The following is an 18930-nucleotide window of genomic DNA, read 5'->3' as shown; positions in this document are numbered from 1 at the left end:
CATTATAATTAATAACAGACTTTTGTCAAGCTTTATAGGTGGAGTGTGTATGTATATATGTAAGAGAGATCCCTCCTCCAGCATCCTCTCTTTGAAAGAGGTGCGTCTGTGACGTCAGCAGTCCCAGGTGTGGCCCGTCATACAGGTAGGTTGTTCCTCACAGCCGCGTCCTAATGCGGCCTGCACCGGTCTGGTGAAGGAGAGGTTCCGTCGGTGGTTTGTTTGTGGACAGGAAGGAAGTGTTTTGCAGGAAAAAGCAATGAACGCGCTATAATTAAAGCCACTCAGTTTCTTTCACGGGGACGGCCAGTTTTAAGAAGACGTCTCCCTCTTCTTTACTGCTTTTACGAGGAATTCCCCGAAACGGAGGCAGTTTGGTTTTCGTTTTGGTAGACATCAACGGTGCGACCTGTTTTGTTTTTAATTATTTTATTGGGGTTAATTACTATTTGCGCGTTTGTGAGAGTTTGGAGACACCAGCATTCTTCTTGTTCACGTTTAAGGTGAGTAAAACAAACTTATTGTTGATTTCCCTGAGCTCTGAGATGGAAGAGTGCGTGTTGTTACTTTACACCATTCAGTTCGCCGGAGTGCGACTCCATACGGGGCTGCTGTTTTTGTTTCCCATAAAACATTCACAATCACTTTAAACAAGTCACTGACTCACTTCGATTGTCTTTTTTTGTAATTTTATATTCATTTTGAATAACCATTCAGATCCTTTGTTAAATAACCCATTGAACAAATCCGATTACGCAGTTTTAATTTTTGTTTATTGAGGTAAAAGAGGGATATTAGTTTATTTTTGTGATCACATTTTTATTTCTTTTTTCCTTTTTTTTGAAAAAACAACATGGTGCATTTATTTGATATTTTAACAAACAAACACCAATACATAACAACAACAAATGAATAGATGAATGTAATAACAAAAAGCAAATAGCCTACAAAACAAAAAAAAAGTAATGCCCATATTATTAAGTATAACAATGCAAAATTAACACATAAATATATATATATATATATATATATATATATATATATATAAAATCATAACCCCAGACATTACCCACCCACCGCCTTACGCAGTTTTAATTTTTGCTTATTGAGGTAAAAGGGGGATTTTAGTTATACATTTTAAGCATAACTGGATAAGATGAATGTTTTACATCAGTAAAGCGATACCTAATGAACCTTAATCACATTCAAATTATGTATAACATTTATTTATATGCAACATCTCCCAAAATAACCTATGATTCCTGAGAATATGAAACCATAAATGTTATAGTCAAAGGGCTTCTGGTTAGTTTCGGGTGCAAACCTCTACACTCCCAAACTCTTGACAGGTAAGTAGGCTGTTTTCTTGTTGGGAAGTTGATGTCAGTTTCTCAAGAAAAGCAAATTTACATGAGAGATGGCAGTTACTACCAAGTAATTTAGACAGACCACTAGGAAATAAAAAATTACTACAAAAGTGCAAAAATATATGAACATTTAGTAATGCACATAACCAAGAGATTTAAAGTTATTGCTGACTATTTTAAATCTAGGCTTTAACAAGTAATATTAAACATAAAAGAGCCTAAACAAATCATAAAATGACTTCAAGGGAGTCATTAGTCGGCTTGCTTTGCTCCTCTGCAGATGTGGACACCTCCTTAGGAGCCTCTTTTAGTAAATCATCCATCGCTCTAGGCTACTTTAAATCACATCAATGTGTTTATAATATAACTTTTAACATGGTATACTTAGTTTTCCTTTATCACACTAAGGACATAGAAAATATTTATAATGAATAGTTCACTATATCAAAATCTAAACACAACAGAAACTAAACGATTCCTTTATTTCCAGGCTTATCAAATGCCTTCATACCTGCTGCTGCTTGTTGAGAAATGTTTAACACGTGAGTGTGGCCGCTCTGCTCTGCTCTGCTGTGCAGGACTGCTGCAGCAGAGATGGGGGACATCGACCTGGAGCAGCAGGAGCCCTTCACTGCGGCCAAGGATGGGCAGCGGCTGAAGGCTGGAGACGAGCAGCCGGACGGAGGGAGGAAGATGGGATGTTGTGAGAAGTTCCAGCACTCGGTTTCCAAATGGGTTCTTCCTGCAAACTCCCGCAACACGTACCTGGAACGTGCCAACTGCTGCCCTCCGCCCATCTTCATCATCCTCATCAGTATTGCAGAGGTAGCTCTGCCCTGCATGTACTGTATGTATGCATACTTTAGCTGCACAGAAACCTATAGTATAGATTCTGTGCCCTGATTCTAATTCATGAAGCCGCCAGGTCGTAATTACTGTATAGATTTAGTACGACTATATTGATTTGGAGCTGATTTTGAGGGGGAGACACAGAAATGAATCCTCACTGGTGGGAAATGGTTTTAAGCATGCAAACATAAAGCTACTATGTCTTGTGGCTTGTAGATTCAAGTTCATCTTGTGGGACGTGGTATATGAAGAGGTGATTTGTTGAAATAGCATCCCTTTCATACTGTTTATTGAAATAAGGTGGGAAGGATGCTGTGGCCTCAAATCCCCCACAGCTCTGTGAAACGGGGGTAAACACAGTTGGTTATGAAGTTCTTTATTTCTATTTTAATCTAATATGCCAAGAGGAGAGGATTTAAAATGGCCTGGGTTAACCAAACAGAAGGAGGTTGACGTTTGAGGAGTTGCAGTACAGAAAACAGAGGGTTACTTTGACTAAAGACACATGATTTTACTCTGATTTTTCAGAAATGTATTCCTGGGTACTTGGAAGAAAACAAACTTTGCAGGCATTTGCTTTCTACTCATTCTAGGACATGTTCAGGGCTGCAGAACTGGCGTGAAAACAAGTTTGTTGAATTAGAAAGTCCTCTTGGAGGCTGATTCACAAATAAATAATGATGAACATAGCGTAAAACACATTTCTTGTGACTAATTAGTCATTGAGAACACCAAACCTTATGAAACGATTTTCTCCATGTATTCTACTAAATTTGGCCTGGCTTTTAATGTTTTTCATTTTGATAGCGGGGTCTTTCTGAGAAGTCCAGTATTGTTCAACAGGTGATGAATGCTGCAGTCAGGCAGTGACGTGTCTTGATATTGGAGTTTTTCCTCATCGCTCCTTCTGGTCAATCTGGGGTCACATTTCCTCGTGCAGTCACATCCTGGAAGGTTGGATACTTCCCCGTGGATCTTAACTGGAACTTTGTGAAAACACTTGCAGCTGTAGCCACAGGAACACGACGCTGCTGGAGATCGTCTTATAGTGCTTATCTTTAACGGGCTTGTCGAGGATTTTCTCTTTGAGCTCCAAAGAAAACTTCACTCTGGTCCTTTGTAAATATTGTGGGCATAATGATACAAAACTCCACAAATGACGATGTTTCTCCTTTCTTAAATGGGCTGGGTGGCTGAGAAGATTGTTATGATTACATTTGAGGCTAATGTGGTTTGCAACATGACAATAACACGTTGATTTAAGGTGTTCAACAGGTGTTTGTTCCTTCATTGCTTCAGTGACCTGTAAGGATAACCATAAATGTGTCCACATCTGTATAACCATTTAGGGGTCAATGACGAATAAGGATTTTCAACAAGTCAATTTTTTGAGTTTTTTGTCAAGATGAATTGGCACTAGCCTTAAAAAAAAACTTGTGGTGCAACCATGATTCATATTAAAATAAATTAATTTCCTTAACATCTTGACATCTTTTTTTACAAGTTTTCAGTACAAAAGTGGTTGTTTTTTTTAATGGTCGCGCCACATGATATTTCATAAAATTGACATCATCAGTCAAACTTTGTTTGTATATTATGATGGAAATATGAATACAAATGAGTTGCAATCTTACACACTACAAGATACTTCGGAAATCATGCCAGATAGGGCAGAAGATTGATTTAAATACATTTAGAGTGATTTCAAAAACTTTTCAAAACAAGAGTCATGGTCAGACGGTCGCACCCCATGACATTTTGACGCTTAAAACCACAATAAAATCCCAAATAACTAGTATTTTTTGTAAAATTCAAGTGAGTCCATATGTGGGACAGGTAGGTCATATATATGGTATTTTTTATTCATTTAAACCTTTTTTGAATTGAAAAAAAAATCCTGTTTTTCAGAAAACATAGGCGTCACGTCATTGACTCTTAGACTTGCAGGCGGCTGTGTGTGATCTCAAACGGGGGATATCGAGGGTCAGTTTGTAGAGATATATACATCGGTTGCACAAAGCTCAACATCTGTCTTTCCACCTCCCTCCCGCTGCGACTGTTTTCGTAGCTGTTTTGGATTTGGCTTCGTACAGATCCAAGTAGCTACAACACTTTTAACGTCTACTTTTTTGTCCTCCTTCTTCTGTAGCTGGCTGTGTTTATCTACTACGCGGTGTGGAAGCCTCAGAAGCAGTGGGTGACCCTGGACGAAAGCATCTGGAACAGCCCTCTGACCTACAAGCCTGAGAGCAGGCAGGAAGCCTGGCGCTTCATTTCCTACATGTTTGTCCACGCCGGGTAAGAATGTTGAGGTTTTCCAATCTATCAATTACACCAGGAAAGCCTCAATCAGAGGAGGAACATATGTGGGCTGACTTATATTTACAGATCTATATCATGCCACTGAAGTAAACCTCAGTTTGGTGGCGCTCTAGTCGCTGTGGGTTTTTTTCCGATGCCGTCAGAGCTGCTGATTTAGGCCTGTGGTCGCTCTGGAGATTACAGCTTGTGACCAGTTTACCCGTTTGCTAAATCATCACATGTTTACCTGATACAGCAACTTTTTTACATTGTGCAACACAAAGCTAAATGATATGACAATGCCTGTCTCTGTTTATATGAGTAACTACCTATCAGTTACTAGGAATTGCGGATGTATCTGTAAAAAAAAAAAAAAAAAAGTGCAGAATTTACATGATGAGTTGTGAGCTTCACAAACACAGGAAAGCCGATAGAAGTGACAACAAAGCAGAAATGCTTTAGTAAATGGGAGTAGCAGTCCCATCTCCCACCAGCACCATCCGACAGGATGTTTATCTGAGGATAACAGCGCTGGTATCCTGCCGTTTTCTTACCAAGCTTAAAAATGGGAGGCTGAGCCCACAATGAAATTCTTTTGTTTACATAATTCACATTTAATTTATTTCTTTGTGTTGTGGACCGGAAGGACGAATTAGCAGTTGTGTTGGCCCGTTAGACCTCTTTGGTTTATGAATCCAGACACTGGTGACTGCTTTGAATCAGCCCCAGATACTGTCCTTTAGAACAGAAACAAATCCACATTTTCTCTTATGTTTTGGTTGTTTAACACTGGATTTACTTCTTCTTGACAGTCCAGTACTTATTGTGCAACTCTCCTTTTCTAGTGTGGAGCACATAGTGGGCAACCTGTTGATGCAGTTGCTGCTGGGCATCCCGTTGGAGCTGGTCCACAAAGGATTTGAAGTGGGAATGGTCTACATGGCCGGGGTCCTCGCAGGTCGGCTTTTTTTTCTTGTAACGGCCAAATATTCAGTCAAGATGGGCTAAGATAGCTGCCTTTCTCGTGTTTGTGAATACGACATCTTGATGTCTCACTTTAACTTGTGTGGAAGTGGCTTTTTCCTGTTTGGGTTGGAGCATTACCCCCCGTTGATGATTTTGCTGGCTGCTTCTCCCTCAGGCTCTCTGGCCAGCTCTATTTTTGATCCCAGAAGTGCCTTGGTGGGGGCGTCTGGGGGCGTCTACGCCCTCCTCGGGGGCTATTTCATGAATGCAATTGTGGTGAGTTTACGCTCACCTCATCAGGAGAATCTTTAATGTGATTATACATGTGAGGAAAGTTTCAGATGCAGATTGTAATTTGACAAACAGATTTCTGGTTGTTCTTTGGTTGAATGTGTCCAAATGTGCTTAAAACAAATAACAGGTCTGTAACATCATTGTGTTTAAGATGGTCCTGCAGAGTTTTTAATGATTAAAGATTAGGATGATTTCACCACTCAAAAATAAATAAATAAAATAAATTGATGAATAATTTTACAATTTTGGAATGGCCATTTCTAAAACTGCAAACAGGTTTGACATAGACAGTTGTGGTGAACATCAATATACAATTAATACAAAATAAACAAGAATCCAGAGAAATAAGATCAGATAAGCCTTTAATTTCAATCACATTGCCACAGTACCATTATAAAGAAAATAACAGTGAAATAAGAAACAGCAAGCAAATGATATCAATAAATCTTATGCATTAAAAAGTTTCTACACATGAAAAACCTTTGCTGTGTAGCGAGAGGTATTGCACTGAACATCAGGAAAAAAAAAAAAAAAACAATAGTTCATGAACACAGTTTTGCCAAAAAAAAAAAGAAAGACAGCTCTACCAGCAAATTGTTAACCACAAAATCATGTGATGAAGAAAGAAAACCCTCTCAGTTCGGAGTTTGCTGTACAATTCACCGCCAGATTCAGGGCGTGCAGTGGAGTTGTGCCATCGAAAGCGCTGCATTACCGACCCGTCACTGCAGAGAAGGTCCAGTCTGAACCATAAACAGCGCTCTATGCTGAAGTCAAGCTAATCAAAGGTTTTCTTCCTTTGTTTTTTACACCGAGTTATATCTGAAAACTGTGCCGTGGTCTGAAAAATCAAATCAAACTGATCACAAGTTTATTCAGGAGAATTGCCTGGCTTTCCTTTTCTTTCAGAGTTAAAAGCCATCACACTGTATATGATGGTCTGGGAGTGTATTAATGCATCTATACCTTGACACGAGGAGACCGCAATAGAAAGATGTTTTTCATGGAGGACCTTGCTTATTTTGGCAAGATGATATCACACTATGTAGGAAGTAAACTTAAAAACCAAAAATAAAACAAACATTTGTCTTTTACTTTTAAAAATGCAGTCTTTTAAGCACTTTAGTTAAGTGCATAGTTTTATTGCGTCTTTGTGCCTGTATTAAGAATAAAATTACTCTAATTTAAATTGGATGTGTCTACATTTCATGCACACACTGATTTAAAAGGATCTACTACACTTTGTATTGTAGTGGTCCCGTTTATACACACGTTCACTCACATTTTGTGAGATCATTGATGATTTGCAATATAATATTAAACACGTATTTTTGTGTCTGGTAGAGTTTCAGTTTTATGTTAATGTAATGTAAATGTTAATGTCCTTCTGAACGGATAACGACGGCTTTGTTTTGCAGAATTTCAGAGAGATGATTCCTCTCCTCGGGGTATTTCGAATCCTTGTCATAGTGTTCATCGGTGAGTTCTTCATGTTTTCCCCCATTTGATGCTTTTAAATCCGATAGATTGACCTTCAGAACTGTCAGATCTGAACACGCTTTTCTTTTTACAGTCGGCACAGATTTTGGATTTGCCTTCTACAGAAGATTTATCAGTCAAGAGGAAGGTTTGCAGGTAAGATCCATCTCCCAGTGCGCACCTGAGGGAGAACTAACTTGGTCTCTCTGAATATTACCAGACACATAAAGTTTTTAAGCCAAACCCACTGACCTCGCCCAGACTGGATCTTTTTGTGCTGGGCTGGATGTGTGTGCCTGTGGTTACAGATCAGCGGCTCCTGCCTGTGCTCTGTTGTTCATGCAGTAACATGCCTCTCTGTTCCAGCTCGTACTGAAGACAAAAAGCTTTTTTTTTAACCGTAGTAAACAGCGTCTAGAAATTCTACCCTTTAATTTTACAGATTCATTTAAAACCAAATGGTATTTACTTCTTCTTTGACGGGTTATTGTTCTAAAAGCTCATGTATGTATTTGCGCCCACCAGATTTCTGTATCCTTCCCCCTCTCCTTTTAACTCGCCATCAAACTGGTTCAACTGGTTTTTTTTTGGGAGTCACATTTCAGTGAGAACAGTTGTTAAGGGTCTGTGTTCATTTTAGCTTAAGCCTGAGTGAAACTAAAACCTGATCTCCCAACTTCTTCCCCAAGGTGTCATTTGTGGCTCATTTTGGGGGCATTGCGGCCGGGATGACCATCGGCTATGTCTTCTTCAGCGCTTACAACCAGAAGCTGCTCAAAGACCCTCGGTTCTGGTTGTGCATAGTGGGTTATTTAATCTTCTTGACTTTTGCTGTGTTATTCAACGTCTTCATCACTCCAAAATTGTAGGAGCTGCTACCGAAAATCCTCATGCTACTCAGGAAGATATTTTTTATTTTTTCTGATGTCCTCCACAGCAAAGTTGCTTTTCAGGGAGTTTGTGAATGTCATATATCAAACAGAATTTTCTAAGGTTTTAGCAGTTATACATTTAAATGTCATATCACCCCCTGCTGGTGTTATGTGGTAGTGCCACATTTTAGACTTAATTTGTTTAACAAATGGAGTCAATTGACATTTTTATTTTTTAAATCCAGATAACATCTTGAAGTTGCTTTTTTATGTGTTTGTTTTTTTTGTAAAATGTTGACATTTTGTATGTGCCTGGACCTCTGACTCATCACCACCTCACTAATATCCAATATTCATAAAAATGAATTCCTCAGGATGTGTATCACATGAACCCAACATACTAGCACATTTATTGTAGGTGTCTTTTAAGGATAATCCAATCAGGACAGTCACATGTGGTTATAAAAAAGGAAAAGGGATCAATGTGCTAAATGTTTGTGTGCTTTTCTTCTTTTTCTTCATTTCTTTTCCAGCAGCTATCCTTTGCCTCATATCTTTTTTTAACAGTTCGTGGTGATTATACAAGAAGCTCCAAAGATGTAAAATAGTTTGCAACTGCACCATTTATTGTGATTATTATGGCAGGGGGTATTTCACAGTTTGTTTCACAGTTTTATTAACAGTAAAATATGTTTCTTGTGACGATAGACATAAGCCAAACATTGCAGTGAGAAACATTGTGTTTTCAATCACAGGTAAACTTGAAGAGCACAGACCTCAACCACGTTGGTTTTTTTTTTTTATTTCCACGTCAAATTATTCTAATAGTTTACTATTTTTCAACTTTTTATTGCATGAATTCTTGAAATTGTGACAACATATTCCAATAAGTTATTCACTTTTAAGGAAATGCAAGTGTATGTTTTTTGTTTTTGTGGCTGATGTGTCTGCTCCTTTGGACTTTATTATTGTTATTACAGTCAATCTTAAACCGTGTTGTTCCAAATCAAGTGTATTTATTCTTTTGACAGAATAAAAAAAATAGTAACAAAATTGTAACAGTAACATGATGGACTCGGCTCCAAAAATGTTCCTTGAAATGTCAGTGTTGTACATTGCGGTGCGCTGACTTCTGTTCCACTGACATGACTAATGTGCAGCTACATCAACAACAAGCTACTGTTGTAACCACATGTATTTTGTCAAATCCAGCTTGAGAAAATACAAATATGACTTTTTTTTTTTCTAAGAAGCAAAGAGACAAGAGTAGTGATAACTGTCAAATGTGTACTGAATTATGGGTCACTGTGCTTGACTGCTTCGTGTAAACTCACTCACAGTGGGCAAACTGTCATGTGATTATTGACTTCTTTTCATTGAACGGGATGGGTGGATAGTAAAATTGAGTTTTTACATTTTTAAAATGTATTGCTTTTTTTTTTTCTTTTTTGTTGCTTGAATTGAATTGAATTTTCCTAAAATGTATTTCATATTAAAAGTGAATAGACTGTGCCTTGATTTTCACAGCATTTAAAATAACATTTTTGAAGATAATTTAACTTGTGCATCTTACAGTTCATAGCTTGTTTTTACGTACTGGCTAATGCATTTGATAAAAAAAAAAAATTGGCTGCCGTGATCAGAAGAGAAAAACCAATATGTTTCCCCGGGGTGGCCAGCTGCGCTGTACCTCTAATGTATTTGTAGTAGAGTGGTTTGAATAAATCCTGCTCTACTGAGCGTGAGAAGAGAATTCAGGTCAAAGGGGAATGGGATAGGTGATGAATCTCACGCCAGGTTTGTAGTTTAGAAGGAGAAGAATATTGTGACGCATCTAAAGATCCAACGTAAACCTCAGATAAGCAGCTCATTTAACACACAAACAGCAGTCGCATGTATTTTTAACTGGACATTTAAGTTGGAAACTATAAGGGGGACCTGCATTAATGCACTGTGATAGATTTCTTGTAAATACAATCAGATGTGTCAGATGCACTTGAACCTAATTACACACAGAGATGAGGACTTATTGATTACTTCACTACAGATGAAATCTATTGGTAGAACAATGCCTGTGGATAACATATTGTATTGATAATGTGAGGATTCCGTGTGGAATGTGTGCACTCGTCTCTCCATTTCTACGTATAGAAAATAAAAACTTAACTGAACAAATGCATCAGGTTGGGTCTTAACCATCTAGGAAATTTAGTGCAGTGATCATCCACACCTATGGCACACACACCCCACATGTTGAGTTGGATTCGGACTTGTAACGTAGTTCCATTTGGACTCGTACATCTAAGTGACCCCTTAGATTTTATTTTATATACCATAAGCAAGAAGCTTGTTGACCAATTAACTAGATTTAAAACTTGCCTGATGTCATTTTTCCAAGGTAGGATGTGTGAAATATCCTTGCTTGAGAAAGTAACGGCCTTAATAATGTTGAGATGTTACACATCTATTAAATTCTCAAGAATAAGTTTCCTTGGGCTGTATTGTGGCAGTGATTTCAGCAGAACCAGCTCTGGTCCAGTTATGGTTTTTACTTGCTGGACTTTTATTTGGGTTTTCAGTAAGATTTAACCAAAACTGGAGCAACTATGAAGCATTACCAAGTGAACCAGAACTTGGGGCAGCAGATTCGTGCTCTGGCACCACTGTTAGTTGCAGCCCCACGGCGGTTAACCCGTGATACAAATGCTTTGGTGAAGCTGTTAGTATTGACGTTCTCGGCTGTACTGTTGGGACTTTTCCCCTCAACGGCTGAATGGTTTGCCATAATTCCTGGCAACGTTGCAGTAGGGTGTTGTCACGGGCGTCCAGGTGATTTGCGGAGAATATACATGATTTTTAAAAGCTTTGTGTTCGTGCCAGGGCTACATGAACCAGGGGCACTCAGGGCACCACCAGCAGACCGCCCATCCTACTGCAAGGTAAATAAACTATACAAAAAACTGTCCAGGAATCTAAAATGCACAGCTGAGACTAATGTTAGGAAAAAAAAACAAAAAAATGACTAGCACAGACAGCATTATCTCTAGGTGTCTTAGTGGATGAGAATTTGTCCTGGAAAGAGCATATACATTCTGTAACTAACAAAATCTCTAGATCCCTTGGTATCATCAGAAGAATCAGAGGTTTGGTCCATCAGGCTTGTCTCGTTACTCTTTATTATAGTTTAATTTATCCTTATCTCATTTATGGCAACATTGTTTGGGCAAGTACATATTCGTCAAATTTACACAAATTACTCATTACTCAAAAGAAGTTTGTAAGAATAGCTACTTCTGCTTCCTATTTGGCCCCATCTGCCCCTTTGTTTAAAAAAATTAATTTATTATCCATCTATGATATTAACATACTCCAATCATGTGCTTTCATTTACAAATGCACATATCTTGCAAATATGCTTCCAAGTACTTTCAAAGATTTTTTTTAAGACCAATTCACAAATTCATAACTATAATACTAACCAATCTGAGGATCTCCATTCTTCATTCAGTCGTACCAATAGCAGTCAGTTCTCCATCAAAGACAGAGGTTCCTCACTCTGGAATTCTCATATACTTATTGCTAAATCTTCATTGTCTATTAGTAATTTTAAACAGAGATTGAAGCCAGCCTTGTGGATCAAGCGTATAGAATTGCTTCCACTTAAAGTGGACTCACTTTTGCACGTGCACACACACACATACAAACACACATGTGCATACTCACACGCAAGCACACACACTCATCCAACTGAGAAATTGTTTGTAAATATCCATCTTATCTGAATGCTGTTTTTGTACTTGCCGTTATTATAATGTAATGTATTATCTTGGTGAAAACTTTGAATAAGCCCATTTAGGGCTTCCTTTCTCACCTGCACATATTTTCATGCTTTTATATTCATTTTAAATTTGTACCGTTTTCATGTTGTGCAAATAAATAAATCAAATCAAATAATCTCAGCAAAAATTCTTCAAATGTGCTCATTGCTGTTACTTACTCTCTACTGTTGACTTTCCAACAGTCATAATGGCAGAGTGAAGATGAGAAACTGGAACTTCCTCGGGGGGATTTTGGAGGAGGTACACATCCATTCCAATATGGTGGGAAAAATCTGGCTCACCATTCTGTTCATCTTCCGCATGCTGGTGCTCGGGGTGGCAGCTGAGGATTTGTGGATAGACGAGCAAGTGGACTTCATCTGCAACACTGATCAGCCCGGGTGCAGGAACGTGTGCTATGATCTGGCTTTCCCAATCTCCCCCATCCGCTACTGGGTGCTGCAGGTCATTTTTGTGTCCTCGCCTTCATTGGTTTACGTGGGCCACGCCGTCTACAGGCTGCGGGCCCTGGAGAAGGCGAGATGGAGGAAGAAAACTCTGCTGCGGAGGGAACTAGAGGATGTGGACCCGGCCGTAGCCAGGAAGAGGGTTGAACGGGAAATGAAACAGCTTGATCACGTAAAGCTTGACAAAGCTCCTCTGAGGGGAGCTCTGCTGCGTACCTACGTGGCTCACATCATCATCCGCTCTATTGTTGAAGTAGGCTTCATGGCAGGTCAGTACCTACTCTACGGTTTTAACATCTACCCGCTCTTCAAGTGTGAGCAGGAGCCTTGTCCCAATGCCGTAGACTGTTACGTTTCCAGACCAACAGAAAAAACTGTCTTCATGATGTTCATGCAAAGCATTGCTGGCCTCTCGCTCTTCCTGAGCATCTTGGAGGTGCTGCATCTGGGGTACAGGAAGATTAAAAAGGCTTTTTTGGACTTCTTTGCAAATGATGATTGCAATGTCAACAAATGCCAAAAAGAGTCTGTTCTTCATACACACGGAAGTGCATCCCAAAATGCAAAAATTAGGGTGGAGGGTCGAAACATGTTCTCAAATCCGATCAAACCAGCTATCCCGCCTCTAGATGTGAATGATTATCGATGTTCAGCTCCAAGCCCACCAGAGTATAACTTCTCCCCAGCTGCCGTGCAATCTGACTTGCAGTGCTGCGACTATGCAATTAGTTCAAAACAAAAGTTAGACACATTTTTCCATCCTCCCCACCACAGGGTCCAGAGTCCAGGGTCTCAAAAATGGCCACAGAAGGTAGTTTGTCCCTCCTTCTCCTCTCCAATACCAGGAAGGGGATCAAGGACACTGTGCAGAGCTCATGGGTCTTTAAAATGCCCCACAGCCCTGGAAGATAAAAGTTCCGACACAGATACAAACAGAGGTACAAAAGCCAGCAGCAGATCTCTCAGCAGGCAAACGCAGTCAAAATCAATTGCCCAACTTCAAAAAGGGCCATCAGCCCTGGAGTTGCGTAGTGACTCTAGCTCAGGATCCAGGTGCAACGCAAGACCAGCGTCGTCCAACTCCAAATCATCTATGGGAAGTAGCAGAAGAGCGCCAGACCTGCAAATCTGAACTCTGGATATTTCTTTCTTTGAACCGTTTCCACCCAACGCACAGCCCTCGCTCCACTGGACAGCATAAACCAATACAAATGTGAGAGTTTAATGTTTTTAACATTTTAAGAGTGGTTTGCTTGAAGAAATCTTTTGTTTTTTAGTGTACAAAAGTTTGTATTTTGAAAAAACGTTTTTTGTATCAAATCTTGATGGTGAAAATATACATGTAGAGTGATACTACATGGATTTGCTTTTTTTTTTTTAAAACTTATAAATTCTCTCTCTGTGAACTGTGACTAATGTATTTGTACCAACTTACACAGATATATGATCGCTTTGCAACACACAGACACACACGGACCAAACAAGGAAAAATAGATATTTTGAGAACTTACTTTACTAAAGATTGAACAAGTGTACACAAACATACACAAAATAATTTAGATAGTCAAAAACAGAAGAAAGTGAGAAAAAGAAAAGGCAACATAAAGACTTAGGCTTTCACTCTACAGTGTTGTCCTATTTTTGATTTAAAGTGACAGTAGTATGAACAAAAAGTACATTTATCAAGCTAAAGTGCTCTTTAGATAGATGTGCCTCACTCTTCTGATGCGGGTTCATAAAGTTGCAGCTATGGGAGACGAAGAAAATCAAAATTAGGAGTAATAAAAAAAAAAAAATGGACATCACAGTTGAATTACGTCATCAAGGAGCAAAATGCATACAACAATAAAGCTTCAAACAAGAGTCAAGAAATGTAACATTGAAGACAGAAATTAATAGTCGTTTGTACAAATCATATCTCGAAGGCAAGTGCCCCCCCGAGCTGTGATTGTAGAAATCAACCAGGACACTAAATTAATTTGATAATGTGTAATCTAATTTACCCTAGCTTTGAGATCTGTGTTTTCCTCTGCCAGACGAGCACACCTCTGCCTCAGGTCGGCCACTTCCTGCTGCAGAGCATCAGTGTCGTCTGAAATCTCCCCAACAGCACCAAGGTTCTGCTTGACAAATCTGGAGGGAGTTAGTTAAAGAATCTGCACCAAATGAATCCTGCACACTTACCTGCGCAATTAATTAAGAGCTGCGTTTAAAAGGATACTCTAGAGCATTGGGGGGCCTCTCTGGCTTTTCGTACAGAGATACTAAAACTGAAAACAAGTAGGAGGGGAAAAAAGTGAAATTGTGTAAGCACGATTAAATTGAAACAATGCCGAGCATCCACATTACTGACCAAATGCGATGCTATTAACAATAATCTTAAATTAACATCAGCAGCAACAACACAAAAAACAAACTAAAATTCTTGTCTGAGATAAAAGAAAGTGTATTATGTTCTCTCTTGATTAAGACATTTGGTATATGCACCATTAATGTGTAACACACTTATCAAGTCAGTTTGGTGTGTGACTGATGTCAAAAATTGATTTCATGTTTCCCAATCTTGGAGTACTATGAAAAAAGCTCTCTCATACACAGTCCATGTACAGGGTGTTCATGTTTTTTATCTTAAATTTGAATGTAACCTCCATTGCACTATGCTAAAGTTTTGAGGCATGATTTAATGGCGATACATCATTGTAAGAAAAATGAATCCCAATTAAACCACAGAGCCGACTCTGAAATGATGTGTTACAACCTACTGATCTTTGAAGATCCCTTTGCTCCACTTGTTTGGGATGTTTTCTTGGTCCAGCACACCTGACTGAAATAAACCTGCCAGCTCTTGCTTAATTCCTGCAGGAGCCCCATACAACCTTTATTTAAATACTGTGATGAAGTTGGTTGTAGGATGGATATTCAACAGACATTCACTAGGGATCCTTAGGGACAATCAAACTACTGACTGAATAAAACCATGCAGATTTTTATTTCAATATCCTCCATGCCATCTGACCAATTCACTTTAAACATAAACTGAAGGGCTGTACTAAAGGAGTTAAATAAAACATTTCTTTATATTGTATTTGAGGTCTCAGTGTATTTTAACTTTTTTTATGAAAAAAAAAAATATTAAACTTTGATTTTCTGATGTTTTTTCCCCAATAGCCTTGAAGCTGTGATCTGAGGACTCCAAATCTAATTGAAGTTATGGCACTCAAATACCAAGATGTGACATACCTCTTTATTTTGCATTTACAGACGTCACAGTTTTATAAGGAACAATTTGGTGTTTGCATTTATATTCTGAGGCCGCCATGCCACCCTTTGAACCAATGTCTCAGATTTGGAGGTGCTGATTGTCACCCCGCTGTTTCACATTCAGTTGTGAACCGCTGCAAAGAAAGCTGAAGATTCACGGTTTGATGAAGCCAGAGGATCCCATCATCTGCAATAAGGAAAGATTGAATCCTTTGGCCACCAAACCAGACTCCATCCTGCTCTCCATTAAGGTTATGAACAGAATTGGTGAAGGAGTCCAACCTTCACACCAAACAAATTATGGCAATAGCTCTGATCAGCCACTGCAACAATTGAGGCAGAAAACTAGGTCCAGTCAGACTCAATGTCCACATCTCCCTCGAGATGTAGTTGAAAATCTGCAGGTGGAAGCTGAAGACCTTTCTGATTCCACCAGACATCCAAAGGAAACCCTCACTATACATCTTGGCCAACTGGGCCTGCATGGCACCTTCCCCCACCATCGTATTCAACTTACCACCAGGTAGTGATCAGTGATCTACTCTGCCATCATACAGTCTGTTCTCTGCACTTCCATCACTGTCTGGTTCGGATCGGCCACCAAACTAGACAGGCACAGACTGCAACGAAGAATTAGGTCTGCGGAGAGGATTGGGACTAACCTCCCATCTATCCAGGACCTGTTCCTGACCAGGAAACGGGGAGGTAGCATCTCTGCAGACCCCTCACACTCAGGACACAGTCTGTTTGAACTTCCCCCCTCTGGACGGCGCTACAGAGCTCTGTACGCCAAAACCGCCAGACACAGAGACAGTTTCTTCCCCCAAGCTGTTGCTCTGATGAACTCTCAACACTCAGAGAAATCAACCACTGTGCAATAATAATAACCACCACAATCATATGATGTAACAATGCACATTTCAATAACCATGTCTACCTCATACTGCTGCACCTTTCACTTTTTTTTTAATATAAATTGTATGTGTTGATAAGAGCTGTCATTTGTCTATTTACTGTACAGTGAGCAAACCTGATTCTAATTTAAATCACCTGCGTTGAACCAGGGAAGCATCCAAAACAAGCAGAGATGTCTCACAAAATACGTTACGATCATGTTTAAATAGGTTTCAAACAGTAGTCAAGCTTTGTCGAAAGAAACAAAACAGAAAAAAACACACACATACATATATATATATAAAAAATATGTTTCAAACAGTAGTCAAGTTGTCGAAAAAAAATATTTTTTTTAAATAAAATGTATATCAATCCTTTATTTAGACTTTAGAGTTCATTAAAAAAGACAAACATTTAAAAATAATAATTAAATAAATATATATATATTTTTTTAAATATAATACAATAAAATAAAAATATATATATATATTAGATAATGGATGGTATAAAATGGATAAAAAAAAAAATATATATATATATATATATATATATATATATATATATATATATATATATATATATATATATTAAATAAAAAAACTAATAAATTTTTTTTATATTTTTTGTATTAGTTTTTTATTTAATATATATATATATATATATATTTATTTATTAAATAAAAAACTATAATAAAAAAAAATTATATATTTTCATTACAGTTTTTTTATTTAATATATATATATATTAAATAAAAAAACTGTAATGAAAATATATATATATTTTTTTTTATTATAGTTTTTTATTTAATAAATATATATATATATATATATATTTATTAAATAAAAAAAATATATATAAATATATATATTTATACATTTTTTTTTAATCTATGAAATTACTAAAGAGACATACCGCTGGTGAGGCTGTCCACAACACCTGCTTTTTCTAGATATCTGCGAAACTGCTCTCTCTTGGAGTCTGGAGCCTGTAAAGTAGAAAAATGTGTAGATTAATTTTCCTATAGCAAGGTTAACATAGTTAACGTGTGTTATTATATTGCCTTCAGTCGAATATGTATTGTGAAGAGCATTACGACTTTATCCAAACCAACATATCGCCGCTCCGCTTCCACAGCTGCTCAGTTCACCTCATCAACTGACTGATTTAGCTTTGTTAGCTTTTAAAACACGTACATGCTTTTTAACAACCCTCAGAAACATGCAAACGGACGATAAACGCACTCACCCTATAATGCGCCATGACTCGTTGTAAAGTTGACTTCTAAAGCCGGTGTATTCTGTGTCTCGGGTGATATCGGAGCAGCCTCGCCGGAAAAGACAGTTGGAAAGTTCAGTTTCGTTTTAACAAGTCTGGCTCCATGCTGCCTTCAGGTGCTCCACGGAAAGATGGGAAAAAATAAAAACCATTAGCGACGGGTTTCGCCTTTAGGTGTTAATGGCATTTCTTTCGTTCCGTCGTTCACTTTAGGAACCATAACTGTAATATGAGTGTAGTTTTTGGTCTGCGTTACGCTATCATCATGTAGATTTTTGTAACCTACATACACCGCGGTTGAATTGGTTTGATATTGGATATTATGAATTCAACACCCATTTAACTTGTGATACATACCACTCTTTTTGGTCAAACCACTTGTGATGTGTTCATGGTCATCTAGACTATATATCACAAAACAGTAATTATTAAAAAGTCTTATTAAAAAAACATATATATGGGCTGATTTAAAAATCATATATATGGGCTGATTTAATGTGCTTTAATGAATTCAACACCCATAAAACGTGTGATAGGCCTACATACCACTGATTTTGGTCATATTGCTTGTGATGTGTTCATGGTCATCTAGACTATATATCACAATAGAGTAATTATTATAAAATCATATTATGGGCTGATTTAATGAGGTTTCATGAAAACAATCGGTGTTATGTATCACAAGTTTTATGGGTGTTGAATTCATTAAACCACATTAAATCAGTCCATAATATGATTTTATAATAATTACTGTTTTGTGATATATAGTCTAGATGACCATGAACACATCACAAGCAATATGACCAAAATCAGTGGTATGTATCACAAGTTTTATGGGTGTTGAATTCATAATATCCTATATCCAATATCAAACCAATTCAACCGCGGTCCTACATACCAGGGACTGAAATTTTTTTTTTAATTCATCTTCTTGTTTTCTCTTTTTATTTTAATATAGCCTAAGCATTTAGGAAAAATCGTTCATCGTTCATATGAGCATTTTTATTAATGTCATCATTTTGCTGTCTACTGACGACCTAGCACAATCTCATTTTGAGTATTTGGACGATTGTGAATGTCTCATCTT

The 18930-nt window shown here is 38.0% G+C and overlaps 3 protein-coding genes across 3 annotated transcripts; 2 read left to right on the top strand and 1 right to left on the bottom strand.

Annotated features, from left to right (window-relative positions):
- Positions 1 to 176: 176 nt before the first annotated feature.
- Positions 177 to 9640, top strand: rhbdl2 (rhomboid, veinlet-like 2 (Drosophila)). Its single transcript, XM_061717280.1, has 8 exons — positions 177 to 503; positions 1946 to 2192; positions 4366 to 4514; positions 5363 to 5475; positions 5659 to 5759; positions 7196 to 7256; positions 7351 to 7412; positions 7946 to 9640. The coding sequence occupies exons 2-8, from the start codon at positions 1962 to 1964 to the stop codon at positions 8123 to 8125; spliced, it is 897 nt and encodes a 298-aa protein (XP_061573264.1). The 5' UTR covers positions 177 to 503; positions 1946 to 1961; the 3' UTR covers positions 8126 to 9640.
- Positions 9641 to 12156: 2516 nt separating this feature from the next.
- Positions 12157 to 13603, top strand: gja9a (gap junction protein alpha 9a). Its single transcript, XM_061717949.1, has one exon. The coding sequence runs from the start codon at positions 12169 to 12171 to the stop codon at positions 13543 to 13545; it is 1377 nt and encodes a 458-aa protein (XP_061573933.1). The 5' UTR covers positions 12157 to 12168; the 3' UTR covers positions 13546 to 13603.
- Positions 13604 to 13906: 303 nt separating this feature from the next.
- On the bottom strand, positions 13907 to 17955 carry LOC133441092 (c-Myc-binding protein-like). Its single transcript, XM_061718481.1, has 5 exons — positions 17814 to 17955; positions 17481 to 17553; positions 14635 to 14683; positions 14417 to 14546; positions 13907 to 14160 (listed from the first exon to the last, which is right to left on the bottom strand). Exons 1-5 carry the CDS (start codon positions 17826 to 17828, stop codon positions 14128 to 14130), a joined length of 300 nt encoding a protein of 99 aa, XP_061574465.1. The 5' UTR covers positions 17829 to 17955; the 3' UTR covers positions 13907 to 14127.
- Positions 17956 to 18930: the final 975 nt, after the last annotated feature.

Source organism: Cololabis saira, chromosome 3 (genome assembly GCF_033807715.1).
Source record: "Cololabis saira isolate AMF1-May2022 chromosome 3, fColSai1.1, whole genome shotgun sequence".
NCBI classification, from domain to species: Eukaryota; Metazoa; Chordata; class Actinopteri; order Beloniformes; family Belonidae; genus Cololabis; species Cololabis saira.
Note: the sequence above shows the minus strand (reverse complement) of the source record. Positions and strands in the feature narration are given on the sequence as shown.